The sequence below is a fragment of the Bos indicus genome, chromosome 1 (assembly GCF_029378745.1).
Source record: "Bos indicus isolate NIAB-ARS_2022 breed Sahiwal x Tharparkar chromosome 1, NIAB-ARS_B.indTharparkar_mat_pri_1.0, whole genome shotgun sequence".
NCBI lineage: Eukaryota > Metazoa > Chordata > Mammalia > Artiodactyla > Bovidae > Bos > Bos indicus.
In genome coordinates, this window is record NC_091760.1 from 82,334,149 (window position 1) to 82,352,101 (window position 17,953).

The 17,953-nt window shown below is 39.7% G+C and overlaps 1 protein-coding gene and 1 long non-coding RNA gene across 6 annotated transcripts in view; one reads left to right on the forward strand and one right to left on the reverse strand.

The window, feature by feature from the left end:
• The window catches only part of MAP3K13 (mitogen-activated protein kinase kinase kinase 13), a 161,794-nt gene that overhangs the window by 21,765 nt on the left and 122,076 nt on the right, over positions 1 to 17,953 (reverse strand). For all 5 annotated transcript variants that reach the window (XM_070790586.1, XM_019958503.2, XM_070790581.1 and 2 more), the window contains 5 exons: positions 17,668 to 17,851; positions 12,098 to 12,289; positions 9,412 to 9,570; positions 7,592 to 7,750; positions 6,839 to 6,947 (listed from right to left, as the gene is read on the reverse strand). In XM_070790586.1, coding sequence (XP_070646687.1) covers positions 6,839 to 6,947; positions 7,592 to 7,750; positions 9,412 to 9,570; positions 12,098 to 12,289; positions 17,668 to 17,851 — 803 coding nt within the window. The remainder of the gene's footprint in view (positions 1 to 6,838; positions 6,948 to 7,591; positions 7,751 to 9,411; positions 9,571 to 12,097; positions 12,290 to 17,667; positions 17,852 to 17,953) is intronic.
• LOC139183287 (uncharacterized) lies at positions 11,769 to 15,857 on the forward strand. Its single transcript, XR_011566912.1, has 4 exons — positions 11,769 to 11,931; positions 12,701 to 12,739; positions 13,224 to 13,423; positions 14,918 to 15,857. It is a non-coding gene; the product is annotated as an uncharacterized lncRNA (long non-coding RNA).

A 17,953-nucleotide genomic window follows, 5' to 3' on the forward strand; every position in this document is an offset into this window, starting at 1 on the left:
TGGAATCTGGAGAAGCCCACAGCTTTAGTTACTGCAAAAAAATAGCAGATCTTGGAGGGCGACAGCAGTTCCTTAAGGATAAGGCGGCATCCCATAGATGCCAGCTGGGGACTACAGTCTCTCAGCAGAAAACAGTACTAACCAATAAAGTAACACTCAGCAGATGCTAGGTGGAAGACTGCTGTTCTAGCCAGAGTCAGAGGAAAGGACGTGTGTGTTAGTTGCTCAGTCGTGTCTGACTCTTTGTGATCCCATGGACTGTAGCCCACCAGGCTCCTTTGTCGATGGGATTCTCCAGGCAAGAATACTGGAGTGGGTTTCCATTTCCTCCTCCAGAGAATCTTCCCGACCCAGGGGTTGAACCCAGGTCTCCTGCATAGCAGGCGGATTCTTTACAGTCTGAGCCTCCAGGAAAGCCACAAGGAAAGGAGGGCAGACATTAATACGAGGCTATCTGAGATCCCTACTCTTTACTGGGGATTTCCCCAAATCACATGTAGAGTGGAGGAAAGGAGTAGGGAGTGTTTCACAAGGTACCTAAGTCCAGTAAGCAGGTAAGGGAAAAATACAGTGAAATCTGTGTTATTATTGTGAATGGAATCCTCTTCATAGCACAGGTAAGGCCTGGGAAAGGCTGTAACATTTAGCAGGTTTTTGTCTTCTCAGATATGTAACCAGTTTACTGAAGCTCTTGCACCCATACCTTGCTCCTCCTATCTCTCATAACAGAGGTGTCAAAATGAAGCTGAATTAATATATGAATGGATGAATAAGACAGATGATATTCATACAATAGAATACTATTCAGTCATAAAAGGAATGAATTTGTGACATGCTACATCATTAAAGCTCAACATTCAGAAAACGAAGATCATGGCATCTGGTCCCATCATTTCATGGGAAATAGATGGGGAAACAGTGTCAGACTTTATTTTCTGGGCTCCAAAATCACTGCAGATGGTGATTCCAGCCATGAAATTAAAAGACGCTTACTCCTTGGAAGGAAAGTTATGACCAACCTAGATAGCATATTAAAAAGCAGAGACATTACTTGGCCAACAAAGGTCTGTCTAGTTAAGGCTATGGTTTTTCCAGTGGTCATGTATGGATGTGAAAGTTGGACTGTGAAGAAAGCGGAGTGCCGAAGAATTGATGTTTTTGAACTGTGGTGTTGGAGAAGACTCTTGAGAGTCCCTTGGACTGCAAGGAGATCCAACCAGTCCATCCTAAAGGAGACCATTCCTGGGTGTTCATTGGAAGGACTGATGCTGAGGCTGAAACTCCAATACTTTGGCCGCCTCATGTGAAGAGTTGACTCATTGGAAAAGACTCTGACGCTGGGAGGGATTGGGGGCAGGAGGAGAAGGGGACGACAGAGGATGAGATGGCTGGATGGCATCACTGACTCAATGGACGCGAGTCTGGCTGAACTCTGGGAGTTGGTGATGGACAGGGAGGCCTGGCATGTTGCAATTCACGGGGTCGCAAAGAGTCGGACACTGACTGAGCGACTGAACTGAACTGAACAACATAGATGAGCCTTGAAGACACGCTAAATGAAACAAACCAGACAAAGAAAGACAACTATTGTATGATTCTACTTCAGTGAAATATCTAGAGTAGGCAAATTCATAGAGATAGAAAGCAGAACAGAGTTTTCTGTGGGGAATAGAGAATGAGAAGTTAGTGCGTAATGAAGTAATGAGAAATTTTGAAAATTGATAATGGTGATAGTTTTATAACACTGGAATGTGATTTCTGCCACTGAATTGTACATTTAAAAATTTTTAAATAGCAAATTTTATAATATCTTTTACCATGATTTTTATAAAGTAAAGAAAAAAAGAAGCTTAGCTATGAGAAATGAAGAAGCAGGATGTTGAGGGGCTATGCTGCTGCTGCTACTAAGTCGCTTCAGTCGTGTCCGACTCTGTGCGACCCCATAGACGGCAGCCCACCAGGCTCCCCCATCCCTGGGATTCTCCAGGCAAGAACACTGGAGTGGATTGCCATTTCCTTCTCCAATGCATGAAAGTGAAAAGTGAAAGTGAAGACGCTCAGTCGTGTCCGACTCTTGGCGACCCCATGGACTGCAGCCCACCAGGCTCCTCTGTCCATGGGATTTTCCAGGCAAGAGTACTGGAGTGGGGTGCCATTGCCTTCTCCGTTGAGGGGCTATAAGTAGTAGGAAATCTTAGATTCTGAGTCAGAAAGGTCTTAACTCTTGATTAGTGCATGAGTCCTCCTTACTGCCTCCCCCAGTGAGCACCAGCCTGTTTCTAGGACCTACTTGCTCATGATTAAATTACTCTTAAGGCAAAACAGTCTATCCCTCTAATGAGCTATCTGTCTCTGCAACTCCCAGCCCCGGAGTTTCTGGGTGGTCACAGTGGCACTGGGTAGTCAAGAAATTACACTTGCTCCTTGGAAGAAAAACTATGACAAACCTAGGCAGCGTATTAAAAAGCAGAGACATCACTTCGGCAACAAAGGTCCACATAGTCAAAGCTATGGTTTTTTCAGTAGTCATGTATGGATGTGAGAGTTAGATCATAAAGGAGGCTGAGTGCTGAAGAACTGATGCCTTCGAATTGTGGAGCTGGGAAGACTCTTGAGAGTCCCTTGGGTAGCAAGGAGATCAAACCACTCAAGCCTAAAGAAAATCAACCCTGAATATTCATTGGAAGGACTGATGTTGAAGCTCCAATACTCTGGCCACCTGATGTGAAAAGTCAACCTATTAGAAAAGACCCTGCTGGGAAAGAAGGCAAAGAAGGTGGCAGAGGATGAAATGGTTAGATAGCATCACTGGACATAAATTTGAGCAAACTCTGGGAGACAGTGAAGGACAGAGAAGCCTGGTGCGCTGCAGTCTATAGGGTCACAAAGAGTCGGACACGACTTAGTGACTGAACAACGACAACGGTGGCACTCAAAATGGTGCGAAGACGAGGGTTGTAGAAGAGCTCAGAAGCAGGGCACAAGAGGCACCTAGCAGCTGGGACCTGGGGTCAGGCTAAAATGTTTCTAAAGACTTCTATCGAATGTAATTGAACACCAGGAGCAATAATTGTCTACTTGGAGAAATGGTTTATTGTCCAGGAATGAAGCAATAGCTTTGGCAGAATCTAATATTGTCCTGAAATTGGTTGCTTTGTTCATCTGTTCTCTATATGCTGCTTCTTTATACAAGTGCTGTTGATGAGAAACAGATGAAGCATGTGCTCTCAGGAAGACATCAGCTGGGTTCTTGGCAGCACCCTTGACTGACAGTTTGGGGGGAAGGTGGTGACCGGCAGCTAAACAACTACTGGTTGATGACTGATGCGGGGAGAATTCTGGCAGCAGGCAGGAGGCAAGGCCTCAGGTACAAGAGGGCTATCAGTAAGCAAAACTATGCGCTAAAAAACTAGTTCTTGCCCATTATGGGAGGATAATTTGTCAAAACACAATTAATAAGAGCTCCCTAGCTGCCATTCTTATCCATCTCAGGAGTTCATCAGAAAAAGCACCCAGAACATACAACCTCAAAGAAGGCTTAATCTTTATAGCTTTGTGGGAGATGAATAATAACATCTTGCAATCAAACAGCTCTCTACAGTTTCCAGGGCACTTGCATGTTTATTATCTTATCTGATCCTCATCAAAACTCCACAAGGAAGGGAAAACATGGTTATCTTCAGTGTTTAGATGAGTTAGCTGAGGTTTATGGAAGTGTAATGATAATCCAAGGTCACAGGACAGGGATTTATGCTCAAAATCTGTTACTTTTCTCAGTACCTCCCTCATTAGTTCACAAATACTTCATTATCATTAGCCAGAGATGGTCTGAGTTTCAGACCCAAACAAATCAGCTTGTAAATAACTGAAGAATTCTAGGAACTAGCATGGGTATTTTGGACTATTTAAGGAGAGGTAAAATTTTACACTGGGAGAAAAAGGTGGTAGAATTTATGAATATTAACACATGTCCTATGCACTGTTTTTCCTTTCCATTCCTTCTCCCCTTCCTCTCTTTTCAAATTCTTGCTCTAACAGAACCTTCTCTAAGTTCAATTTTATGCTGCATAGATTAATAAAAGTGAGTTTATACAAGTAAGGATACTGACTGTAGGTACTAAGTATTATACATACGTTGGGCACTCAGTGTGGCCCTGGCTTCAGAAGTGATATTCTGGGAGCACACAAGTAAAGTTTGTTTAGAATTTGATGTTTTCCCAGTATGTACAGTCATACTGTCAATGACTTGTGAGTTAGTACTCTCATGAAAATTGCTTTTCAAAATTATGGTGCATAGAGTTTTTTTGTAAAGGAAGCAAAGCTATGATTGATACTGTATCCTAAAGTCTGAAAAATTTTCTAGAGACTACTCATTATTATGGGCTTCCCTGGTGGCTCAGATGGTAAAGAATCATTCTGCCATGTGGGAGACCTGGGTTCAATCCCTGGGTTGGGAAGATACCCTGGAGAAGGGAATGGCTACCCACTCCAGTATTCTTGCTTGGAGAATTTGATGGACAGAGGAGCCTGGTGGGCTACAGTCCACGGGGTCACAAAGAGTCAGACACAACTGAGCGACTAACATAACTCACACTCATTATTACTCTCTTTCATTTCACAAAGGGCTTAAATCTTTTTCTTAATGTAAGGAAATATTTGAACGATATCTAATCCAGTAACCAATACATACATGTATTTGTATAGGTAGGTAATGGTTTTAACAGTTCTAAGGGAATTTACCTGAATGAGCATCAAAGAACATAGGAAATGTCATGAAGTTATCCTCTCATTTTCTGTAAAATCAAATACTTTACTTACATAATAATTCCTCAGAAACACTAAAAAACTATAGGGACAAGCCAGACTATTCAAAGACATGGTGTGGGGAGAGCTAAGTTTGTGGTCACAGAGAATATGTTAGAACTTTGGGAAACAGAGGAAAAGTCTCTGATTTATTATTCCTTAGAAAACCTTGAGCCTTAAGTAAGATATTCCCAATATCTGATGGGTGGACTATCTCTCTGCTTCTCAGACACCAGAGAAGCACATGCCCCAAGCCTCTGGTTAAGCCAGTTAATAAAGCATATTTGGGGCCTTTTTTAACCTCCAGTGATGATGCCCCTCCCAGTCCAGTTTGCTTTCAAAGCACACTTTCCTGGTAGGTAAATGCATCACCCAGTGGAGTTGGGGGCTATCAGGAGTAGACAGAGACACTAATTGGTAACAAAATGTCTTCCCTGAGAATGAATCTTTTGAAATGATACTGGAAGTCAATGTAGAGATGGAATTCATTTAGCAAAAATTCATTTTAGAAAGTGAGACAAAGCTATTTGAGAAAAAATTGGACAATACTATAGTTAAATTCTATAAGCATAAAGCCATAATTTAAGATCATCACATTTATTTCAGAAGCCATAGTTTCCTCCTGTTTTCATCCTATTTTATTCCTATTGCCATAGCCTGGGTCTGGGAGGGGTAAGTAAGGACCTCACATTTAAAGATGCCCCCACAACTCCCTATCCAAATGGATAGTGGTAGACCACTGGCCCTTATGCCATTTATAGTATTTTTATTTAATGGTCACACACTTATCACTAATACAACTATCAGGAGGCGAAGTCTATTTCTCAATCTGGGTTAGCCTGTGATTTGCATTGGCCAATGAGACACTGGCAACTACAATGCACCCAGGCTAGAAAACCACCTGTGCACTGGGGCTTGCTCTCCTGCTGCATTTTTTACCTTGAGAAGACCATGTGAACAAGCCCAAGTTTGCCTGTTGAAGGATGAAGGGCCACGTGGAGGAAAACTGAGGTGCTTGAGCTAACAGCCAGCCAAGGTGGGACTAGTGAATGAGGCCATTTGGAACCAGCCAGCCTCCCAGCAGACCTGGCAACTGACGGTAGACACGTGAGTGAGCCTAGGCAAGGCCACGTGAGGGACCACCCAGCACAAATAACCAACCCATGGAACCATGAGCTCAACAACAGTGTACTGTGTTAAGCCATATGTTTTGTAGTAAAGGCTAACAGATACATTAAATTACATTTTATTTGGTGCTGCTGCTGCTACTGCTAAGTTGCTTCAGTCATGTCCGACTCTGTGCGACCCCAGAGACAGCAGCCCACCAGGCTCCCCTGTCCCTGGGACTCTCCAGGCAAGAACACTGGAGTGGATTGCCATTTCCTTCTCCAATGCATGAAAGTGAAAAGTGAAAGTGAAGTCGCTCAGTTGTGTCCGACTCTTAGCGACCCCATGGACTGCAGCCCACCAGGCTCCTCAGTCCATGGGATTCTCCACGCAAGAGTACCGGAGTGGGGTGCCATTGCCTTCTCTGTATTTGGTGCTACTAGGTGAAAAGGTTAGAGAAAAGGTTCTCCTGGGCCTAATTCTGTCACAGGCTCTCTCTGGCCTTTAACTTTCCTCCACTTTACTTCAGCTTTTCTAAGTTTAAGGAAAGCAATACTATCATGAAGGTTAGCAATAATTTTAATTCAAATGTATGTACACTACAGTTTTCATATCTTCTTTTCCTCTTTTTTCTCCAACAATTTTACCAGAACCCACTATGAAGATGATATTTTACTACAAGGTATTTTCAAATAAGATAATTCATATATGTTAAGTGCTTAAAAAACCCTCCAAAACTCCAAAGTGTTCAAAAAAAATGCCAAAGTTGTACGTGTGGCATTTATAATAATCATCATTATTGTTTCACAATGAGTCGAGTTATGTAATTGTTCTAAGAATCAGAATGCCCTCTTCTAGGAGCTGCTACTCCTCCTCATTGAGAGTTCCCTGTCTGTTTAGCAGGACCTGGAAGAGTTTCCAGACTTACCTGAGACTTGAAATAGGTTTCTTGTGGGGTGGCAAGTACATCTGCAGATGCGATGTCCAAATGCATGAGCGTCTGCCGAAAAGAAGGTCGGTTGCGAGGTTTACTCTGCCTAAAAGTTAAAAAAAAAAAAATAGCTTGTGCATTTCAGAAGTTGTATCTAGGAGAATAAAGATTCTATTCTACTTAACCAAAAAAAACAAAAATCAAAAAACAACATTTCTGACTCCATGTGTGGCTATATCTCAGGTAGTTTTGATGTATTGAAGAACAAAAGGAAAATGCAACTATGAGATGCCTCTAATGATGAACTAGAAATCTCTAGAATCTGCTTGATAATATTGATCCCTGAGAACTGGCAAAGTGGTGATAGCTATCATTTACTAAGGCCTACTGCTTCAAGATATCAGACCAAATTCTTTATTTATAATTTTTAATTTATCATACTATCCCCATTTCACAAATGAGAAAACTGCTACTTAGATGACATGCCCCAAATTACACAGATAGAAAAGGGTAGAACTAGTATGTGAATCCAAAGTTCTCAAATTCCGAGGCTCCTAGACTTTACACAAAGTAAGGTTATTCATTCCAAATACACGTTAGAGACGTCCCTCCTGTTTTAAATATGGTTTAGAGAAGTTTTAAATATGGGTTTTGTTTTTTTTTTTGGCTTTATTTATTTATTTATTTTTACTTAAATATGGTTTTGAGGAAGAAGGTAGAAGAGAATATTGGGAGAAACATATTTCTTACCATGTCTGCTTCATAAGGATTTTGAATCCATCAGGGCAAGTGGAAGGAACTGGAAGGTGTAGGCTATTGCTTCCAACCCCCCAAATAATGGCTGAAGAGTCCACATCTTTGTACGGAATCTCCCCTGTGAGCAGCTCCCAAAGCACCACTCCAAAAGACCTATAGTAGCCCCGGGAACAAGCACAGAAGATATTTCAGAAAGACTGATTTGTATTTTAGTCATTTAGTAATTTTCAGTCAAACACATAAAACTCTAATATTTCTATAGAAAAAATAGAAACAGCCAGGAAAACTCTGAAAAAGAAAATTAATGAGGGGTAACAAATATTATCAGATATTAAAATATACTACAAAGCTTCAGAAATTAACAGTGGTGATGAATAATCAGCTAGGCTAATGGAAAGGAACAGAAATCTAGAAATAGACCAAATACATATAGGAATTGAGTATATGATGGAAGTTACATCTTAAACCAGTACGGAAAAATTGGTTATTCAATAAATACTGTTGGGACAACTGGGGAAAAAATTAAATCTATACTTTATCTTACACTAAGATAAATTCCAAATGCATCAAAGATTTAAATGTGAGAAATGAAATCCTAAAGATTCTCAAAGAACATATGGAAAAAAAAAATCTTAAGAGTAGTGAAAGCTTTTCTAATTAAGAAATCCAGAAGTCATAACAGGAGAGACTGACCAACTGCTTAAAAGAAAATCTTGACATGGAAAAACCCTCTAACATAAGCAAAACAACAAAAGTGAAAAGTATCTGTAATTCATATACACAGAAGGATAATTTCCTTAATATATAAAATACTCTTATAAGTTGATAAGAATAAAATATCAGAAAACTTAGTAAAGGATTAGCGTGTAAATAAGAAATTACAAATGGGTGTGTAAATATATGAAAAAAGTACAACCTTATTTATGAGAAGAGATATGCAAATTAAAACTGCACCTAAGACACCATTTTTTTTAACCTATATGGTTGGCAGAAGATCCCAAAGTGGAACACATTTTGTTGGTGAGCCTGAAAAAACTATTATACATTTATGTTGGGAACATAAATTGATGTAATCCCTAATGAGGACACTTTGGTAATAATTACCCAAATTACAAATGAGCTCAAATTTCTACTTTATCTTATTTACTTTAAAATTATAGCCAGTTTTAATATAGGCTATTATTTTGGTTTAAGTCTAAAAGTTACTAGTTGCCAATTTTAAGAATGGAAGAAAAGCAACTACAGGAAAATATACTGTTAATAGCAGAGATTTGGAACCTCAGAAGAAAAGAAAAGAAAGATGAACACCTCTCCCTGCCCCCCCCCCCAAAAGCATAGTCTATCAGGACTGTTTAACAAAAGGGCAAATAGCCCTGTATACCTCAAAGCATATAACTGTATCACAGCAAAGTACATCACTAATACACCTGATGATGGTCTGAGAATAAGTAAACTTTGTTTACCATGTTTTATTCAAGAAGGAAAGAATTATGTAATATATCCCAGAAAGACTTTTATACTAAATGGCTATTGGAAGTAAACTTTTAGTTTTCCAGAAAGTTCAGCATATTCTTTTGATGGACCCCCAAAACTGATGATTTACTGAGTGGATACTCACCCCAATTCCTCCTCTCCCAATCCTTCTTACCAAGTGTCATCACACTGGGTAGTACCTCGGGTTACATGAGACTGAAATCAACTAGAACTGAGTAATACTAAAGAGTATTTTGGGTGAGTAGAAGTGTTGAAATAGGAAGCGCTAATAGGGTGAAAGTGGGATCAGGCTTTTTGGTCGGGACAATGGCACCACTCACCATATATCAACTTTTTCAGAGACAGGTTCATTCCGTATCACTTCTGGTGCCATCCAGGCGACAGTGCCAGCGAAGGACATCTTGGTACTCTTATCACTGAGTTCCTTAGATGTACCAAAATCTGAAATTTTTACTGCATCTGTGTGAGTCACTAAAACACTTTAAAAAGAAATAAAGAAAGCATTCAGATTGTTAGTACTAATGAAAATCATGACTAACTGGCAACTGAAGATTTTGATTGCTGACTCCTACGTTGCAGAACTCAGCTCTCTAGTTCCAGTACTACTGGGGCCTTAGCTACCCACCAGGAGCAGCCTTATTTATACTTGTGAGCAGCACAGCATACTGGGCTTGCTACACCTGGTTTTATCCTGCCTCCACCACTTGCTAACTTTGTGACCTTTGCCAATTACTTAATTCTTCTAAGCCAGTTTTCTCATCTGTAAGATGGAGACAATTCAGGTTACAGTATCTTATTCACAATTCAAACATCTCTGAAAATGGTTTATAAATATTTTCTCATATGTATAAAACAAACTCAATTTACTTATCCCACTTTGTGCGACTATCAAAGGCTTTGCCATGGATTTATGAATGTGTATGATTATAGGGTGTTGCCCTAGACTTTGCTGGGGGTGTAATGTAATGCCCTATGCTACCTTCTGAAATCATCTGACTTCAGGAGTTTTGGATAAGGCATTATGAGTCTGTAATTAATGGTCTCATAAAATTTTCACTTGAATTAAATGAGAGAAGCTATGTAAAGCACCCATCTCAATAAACATTGATTCTCATCCTTGCCAGTCTCAGGCAATCCAACGGGAAAATCACTTCTTTTAAAGCACTGTTTAAATAATGGCCAATTAAAATCATGCATGGAACCATGACACACAGGATTCATTAATATAAAAGGCAAGTAAGTATGCTGGGACTCTGTTAATGTTGCTAAGGAAAAGCAGGAATAAATTTAAGAATTTAAGCTCAGATTCTACATAAGTCATGTGTAAAATATTTTACTTGTTATAATTTGTTATTTATATAATTTGTTACATATTTTACTTGTTATAATAGTGATCTGGGATGTGACCTGGGGCAAGCTGCTTTTGCTAGCCTCAGAGTATAACCTAGTACCAGGCAAATCCAGAGTCCTAGCACCCTCACACACTGCCTGAATTCACTTGAAATAACCTGTTTAGAACATTAGAATGTTAAGGAGTTAGGGGTTCAGAGGCTTAATGATATAGAGAAATAATTTGAACAGTAAGTCTTTTTTGGGGAGGTGGGCAGCAATCCACACAGCTTGAACCTGGGCCACAGCAGTGAAAGTGCTGAGTCCTAACCACTGAAGAGCCAGAGAATTCCCTAAAATAATTCTTAAGGAGAACAAGCTGATTATGAAAGAGGTCTTCGGCAAGGTATCTTGTGTGCTTTATATGTATGCAGTGGATGACAGAAACAACAGATTGTGTTAAAAATGTGAACAGAAGGAATGAACACTATAATAAAATTTTTGTGTAAGGAAAGCAAAGAGAAGGTTTTTAGTGAGCTAAGGACGGTAATAAACATTGTTGAGAATAACAGTGATAAATTAGAGCTGCTTTGCAGTTGATAATCAAGGACAGATTTGTATCTCTCACGGAAGAGGGGCAGGACTCACTGTGGATCCCTCATCTTATCAGGACGAGGAAGGATCTCAGTTCTGGGTTCAAGCACTACCTCCATGACTTTGGGCTCTGAGCTCTAGATTATCTTACATAAAATAAGAATAATGATACTTATTACATCTCTTCCACACATTTTTTTTTTTGCCAAAATTAAAGCAGATATGATTAACTATTTTTAAATGTTGTAAATCATGAAAGCACTATGCAAAAATGTTTGGGGAAAAGATTCTTTTCTGCTTATCTAAACAAAAATGTGATGGACAATAATGAAAATAATGTGTAAAAATAGGAGCCACATTGAAATGTACTTAATCAATTTCTTTCTTCATGCACTTTGGGAAACTTGAATAAGCATTCCTCTTAAAGTGGGTTATTGGGAACCAAAGAATCATTCTGAAAACAAAGGTTACTAGAAACAGCTCTGCTTCTCTTAAATAACAAATTTATGTTGTTTAATGGACACTGTGGAACTTTACCTGTTTACTTCTTTGCTTAGATTCTAGGAAGCTCAAAGCCAAATTCGTAGTCCACTTGTAGTGACGGTACAGAAACTTACGGCATACATTTTGTGGACAAGCTTTAGTTAATGTTTTCACTTTCTCTTTGCCTCTGGTTTATTTTTTAATCCATTTTTATTCTCTTGTATATATTTCTGAAATTCAGTTTTGGAAAATTGGTTTTCTAGGGGAAGCACACTAGGAAAACAAGTCTTCCAGTGGGAAAGTCTGGCATTCATTATCTGAGATGATGGAAAGTGAATTCTTTGGTTAATAATGTATTTTGTTTCATAGTTGTACAATTACAAAGCAACAAAAAGGGAAAACCATGCAGGTGCCTGGACATATCCGCCATATAGGTAAGTAAGGAGGTTAATAACTATCTCCAAAATATGCAAATAGAGATATCCACTCTGCTTATTTAAACTGAACTGCAAATAGTCTAAAAGCTTCATTATGAGTGACAAAATTCCATATTTCAAAACAATAAAATAAAATGACTGAAAAGTTAGCTCTAGAACTCACTTAGGTGATTTGAGATCACGATGAATAATTTTATGAAGGTGCAAATAATTCATTCCACTTGCAATTCCCGTGGACCAGTCTACTAGCAATCGAGGTGTGATTTTCCTGCCAGCTCGCAAAACCTCATAGAGTTGTCCATGGGCACAGTATTCCATGATGATACAGTAACATGGGGCCTGAGTACAAACACCCCTTTCAAGAAAACACAGACATATACATGAACACACAGATCACATAAACGTACATGTATACATATTCATACTTTAAAAATATTTAATAGATTTAATAAAGACAGGTTTTCTATCCAAATTATTTATAAAATGCATATATATCCCGATTCTTAAATTACCATTTAAGTCCCTGTTGTCTACATGTTTCTTTGTTAGCACATAGACAATTTTAGTTTGTTTTGTTCACTTCAGATATCTATTGTTGTTTAGTTGCTAAGTTGTGTCCAACTCTTTTGCAACCCCATGGGCTGAAGCCTGCCAGGCTCCTCTGTCCATGGGATTTCCCAGGCAAGGACACTGGAGTGGGTTGCCATTTCCTTCTCCAGGGGATATTCCTGATTCAGGGACTGAACCTGTGTCTCCTGCTTTGCAGGTGGATTCTTTACTGCCGTGCCACCTGGGAAGCCCTCAGGTATCTATATGCTATGCTGTATCGGTGCTTTTTCTGTGGGACCTTGTCATTCTAAAACAAAGAGCATCTTTCTCTGAGACTTGTGTAGCCTGGACACTGTTCTTTTAGATTAAGAATAATTTAAGTATCTTCTCTTAAAAATCAAATGGAAGTTTTATATATAATGTACAGAGAGAATTCAAGTAAAATATTTCTATTTTTACCATTAAATTTGTTGAATTTTAAATTACTCAAATTTAAGATAATTAGACTGAATATCAAAAGAATCAATTTTCTGTATTATAAATATCTGAAAAACATTTCTGTTTAGAATAAAAATAATGTCACACATTCTATTATACACCTATGCAGCCTCTATTTTCATTAATTCCTACATCTTCTATGAAGACTTCCCTGATTATTCCAGTCTAAAAAAATCTTTCTCTTCTCTAATTTCCTATGCTGCAATTATTTTTTTATATACTATTTTTCTCTCCCTCTACAGATTATCAGCTCCTCGAAGGAAAAAGTCTTCAAGTTCTTTTCTTCCTATCGTATGGCTTAGAAGTTCACAGCAAGTTCTTGACAAAAATTTCTTAACTTCACCTGAACGTTCTTTGCTGATAAAGCCTTTGCACAAACAGATGCAGAAGCAAGGGGTAGGAGGAGGCATAACAACACAAAAGAACACCTTCTATGAGTCAGGTATGCCTACGTGTTAGTTAACTGCCTTATTTAATCTGCCCCAAATCACTGTACGATAGATACTATCTTTTCCACTTCTACAGGCTAAGGCTTAGAGAGGAAAACCGACTAGATCATACAGCTAAACACGACAGAGCTCGGGTTTGAATCCAGGCTGTCTAACTTCAAAGGCCATGTGCTTTCCACGCACTACCCTACACGGCCTCCTTTCTTAAAGTTTGTTAAAAATCTGTATAGACAAGCATACTGGGGATTCTTGTATTAATACTGTTATCTTATAAAAGTGGGAAAATCATATTAACTTTACTTCACAGTTTTGCTCTGAAAATAAGAAAATATAAAAAAAATTACCATGAGCAATTCTCTGTTGTCTTATCTCTTAATGATACGTATGCCCTCCTCCAAAAGAATATCATTATTCTACCTACAAGACTCCCAGCTAAAGTCCTCAACCAGCTACCAATTCATGTCCTATCTCTTAGGCTGCCATAAGTGGTAAAAGAATTTAGAAGCAGTGGCTTGTGAAAGTCTTAAAACAATGGCAGATTATGAAGAAGTATAATTAGTTTTCATTTTCCCTGCCTTGATGTGCCTGTCAAATGCCACAAAGCTATTTCTATTACTTTCCTATCATTTTCTAAGCCCCCCCAGAATTCTTATCTTGATTGAAAAAATTATTATTTTTGGCTGCACTGGATCTTCGTTGCTGCATTTGGGCTTTCTCTAGCTGCTGTGAGCGGGCGCGTCTTTGCAGTGCGGCTTCTCATTGCAGAGAGCGCAGGCGCAGTAGTTGTGGTGCACAGGCTTAGCTGCCCCATGACATGTGGGATCTTCCCTGACCAGAGACTGAACCCGTGTTCCCTGCATTGGCAGTCAGATTCTTAACCACTGGCCCACCAAAGAAGACGCTCATCTTGATTTTTGAAGAAAAAATTTTTTTCAAGTTTCTGTTACTTGACTTTCAGGAAACCTCAGTGGAGCACAAGTATACAGCAACTACCAATAGACAATTGAGTTTTTACTACAGAGAAATGATGAGTAAGGGCAGACGTGTAATGCACTTAAGAACAACAAAGCAAATATTTGTTTGAAACTACTCAGCGTCCTATTCTACTATGTTTAGCTTGTCAGACAAACATTGTCTAACAGTGGTATTCTATATACTTTTCATCTCTCTTGACTGACAAATGAGAAGTAATCATTCCATCAGCCCTGTACTATGACAAGGCTTCTTAGTAGCTATAAATAACAGCTTTATAATCACTTCTAATTGCTACCTTTTCTTCCCTTTGGCACCCAATTCCATTAGGAACAGGCAGGTTGGGTTTTCTTAAAAGATTCCTTAAAAAATTAGAAGAAAAAGAGAATATCGTATTCTTTTCTTGCACTTCCCTTCTGTGCATGGTTTCTACTAACTTCAAAAGAAGCTGAAAGTACAGAAATCAGTATCCAGAGAGATGTACTAACATCTAATCATGCTTTAATATCTTCCAGACGCTCCTGAGTGATTCACTGGCCAGGCAACACAAGGGCACAGATGGCTGCAAACACAACACTGCACCACGCCTCAGGAGCCTGGTGTAATGGGCCAGGGACACAGTCTCACTATTGTTTCCCATGTAGAGGTAAAGACCTTTCAAGCATCTTCAGCCTAAAGAGTTGGACACCAATAAAGCAATCCTTATCCACAATGCTGAAAACTCTACATGCAGGTAGGAGGGTCAGAGGGTAAGGTGGGGAAAAGACTCTGAGTAAAAAGGAAGAAACAAAAGAAAAGAGGAAAAAATCCGGCTTCTCACACTCGCCTTCTGAGGACACATTTCTACCTTCAGTTATCCACGACATCCTGCTAGAAAGCCCTCAGGCCTGAGACTCACAGCCTAGTTTACTTCGGGAGGCCAAAAAGCCATGCTCATCCATAGAATATTCTATGTCTCAAACCCAGTGATTTAAGCTTAAAATTTAGTTAAGTAAAAGGCTCTTCCTTCCACTTATGAGGGTATATCATGCTATAATGACGATCCTCTCAGTGAAGTACAATGAAGGAAAGGAGGGAGTTTCTCCACCCATTGTCTTGTCAAACTTATCATCTTGGGAAGGATTATGATTGGTCTCTATAGTATTTTGTTTTAGTCTCACATCCTCCTGGCCCTCCTAGGGCAACCAATAATAGAATCACTACAGCAACTGAAGTCTCTCCATGTCCTCTGCAGGGATGTTCCTTCTATAAGGAAATGAATCCAAAGACTCCATTTAGTATCCCAGTAGATAAAGCTTCTTTTCTTTTCACACTTCTTTCCCTTTCCATAAGGGGTGTTGTTTGGGAATCAAAATTCAACCTTCAGTTCAGTTCAGTTCATTTCAGTCGCTCAGTCATGTCCGACTCCTTGCGACCCCATGAATCGCAGCACGCCAGGCCTCCCTGTCCATCACCAACTCCTGGAGTTCACCCAGACTCACGTCCATCAAGTCAGTGATGCCATCCAGCCATCTCATCCTCTGTTGTCCCCTTCTCCTCCTGCCCTCAATCCCTCCCAGCATCAGAGTCTTTTCCAATGAGTCAACTCTTCGCATGACGTGGCCAAAGTACTGGAGTTTCAGCTTTAGCATCATTCCTTCCAAAGAAATCCCAGGGCTGATCTCCTTCAGAATGGACTGGTTGGATCTCCTTGCAGTCCAAGGGACTCTCAAGAGTCTTCTCCAACACCACAGTTGAAAAGCATCAATTCTTCGGCACTCAGCCTTCTTCACAGTCCAACTCTCACATCCATACATGACCACAGGAAAAACCATAGCCTTGACTAGACGAACCTTTGTTGGCAAAGTAATATCTCTGCTTTTGAATATGCTATCTAGGTTGGTCATAACAACCTGTACCCAAGATTTTTATTCCTTGCTTTGGGGATACGATTCCAATTAGAAATTGTTGCATGACATGTTTAACTTTATAAGGAGAGTTTTCTTAAGGAAAGGATCCTTCTGGGGGGCTGGAAGAAGTCCCTCCTAGGTTAGGGAAGGGGAATTTGTAAATTAGTCCGCTTTTTAGCTATAGCCTCATTGGTCATATTATTTTCCTATATATGAACTCAATATATATTATATAAAAATATACCAAGAGGCTCCAATTTCTAATCTTTCATCCTTCCTAAAGATTTTCTTTCCCGTTCTTCACCTTTCTTCCTCTTAAGCCACACATCATTCATTTGTTCAAGCCTAGGACAAAATTTTCAACGCTGGTAAGAGAAGGAGCTCAAAGGAAAGGTACAGGCAGAAGAGAGTACACATATCCTCTTGAAAGGGAAGGGAAGTGAAGTGAAAGTCGCTCAAGCGTGTCCGACTCTTTGCGACCCCATGGATTATACAGTCCATGGAATTCTTCAGGCCAGAATACGGAGTGGGTAGCCTTTCCCTTCTCCAGGGGATCTTCCCAACCCAGGGATCGAACCCAGGTCTCCTGCATTGCAGGCGAATTCTTTATCAGCTGAGCCAGAGGGGAAGCCGATAAAGCACATATTCTCTTGGCACTACCAAATCTGGTGCCTTCCACAAATTTACCTCTGAGGATCCCTGTCAACATTACGAAAATGAGGGTCTAAACTAGAAAGACATGTTCACACTCTCTTTGAAAACAACCACTTTGTGAAATAAATGTATCATTTGACTTACTATAATCACGAATTCTATTATTAGATTTAGAAAGCCAGTTTTGGACTTCCTTGAAAAGGATCTGGCAAAACCTGAGGCAGGGAGAAATACTCTGAAGGTGCCTGTTACTACAAGCTAATATTTCAGAAGAGACACTTATAGAAACTAATAAGAAAATACACCTCTATTTACAAGGAACTAATTGTTCTCTGATCACTTCAGATGCTAGCTTTGTTTTCTTAATTGAACTTGAAGGTGTTCAGGTTATCTTGAAGAGGCCTCTGTTATGCTATTGATAAATTACATTGATTCAGCAGATCTGACTGCATGGAAGGAGTTCACCTTCTCCCTCTCTGTCCCATGTATCTCCCTCCCTTCCAAGCACTGTGTGCTCTGGCAAAAAGAGCTATTAGATTATCAAATTCTCAAAAACGTGATTCTAATATAATAGTTCCTTGGTATCCTCCCAAAGCACCTAGCACATTGCTAAGTCTGTAGAGTATTCTTAACATGTCTTATAAGTCAGGAACTTACATGTATGTACTGAGGGAAAGAAAATCTATTTCTTAAAAAAAAAAAAAAAAAAAGCCTTGACCTACTTGAAAGCGATGATGTTAGGGTGCTTCAACTTCCTCAAATGCTTGATATCCGTCTCATTCTGTTCTCTCACTTTCTTGATGGCCACCTCCTCCGCTCGGAACTTGCCCAAGAAGACAGCTCCCTGGGCTCCACTACCCAGCCACTGCAGCTCTGAGATCTCCTCAAATGGCACTTCCCAAGTATCTAGGCACACAAGTGAGAAACAAGCATAAAGAGAGCCTGGAATCTGCTCAGGGGCCATTCTACAAGGCCACTCTGCAGGGACCAATTTCACCATCACCCAGA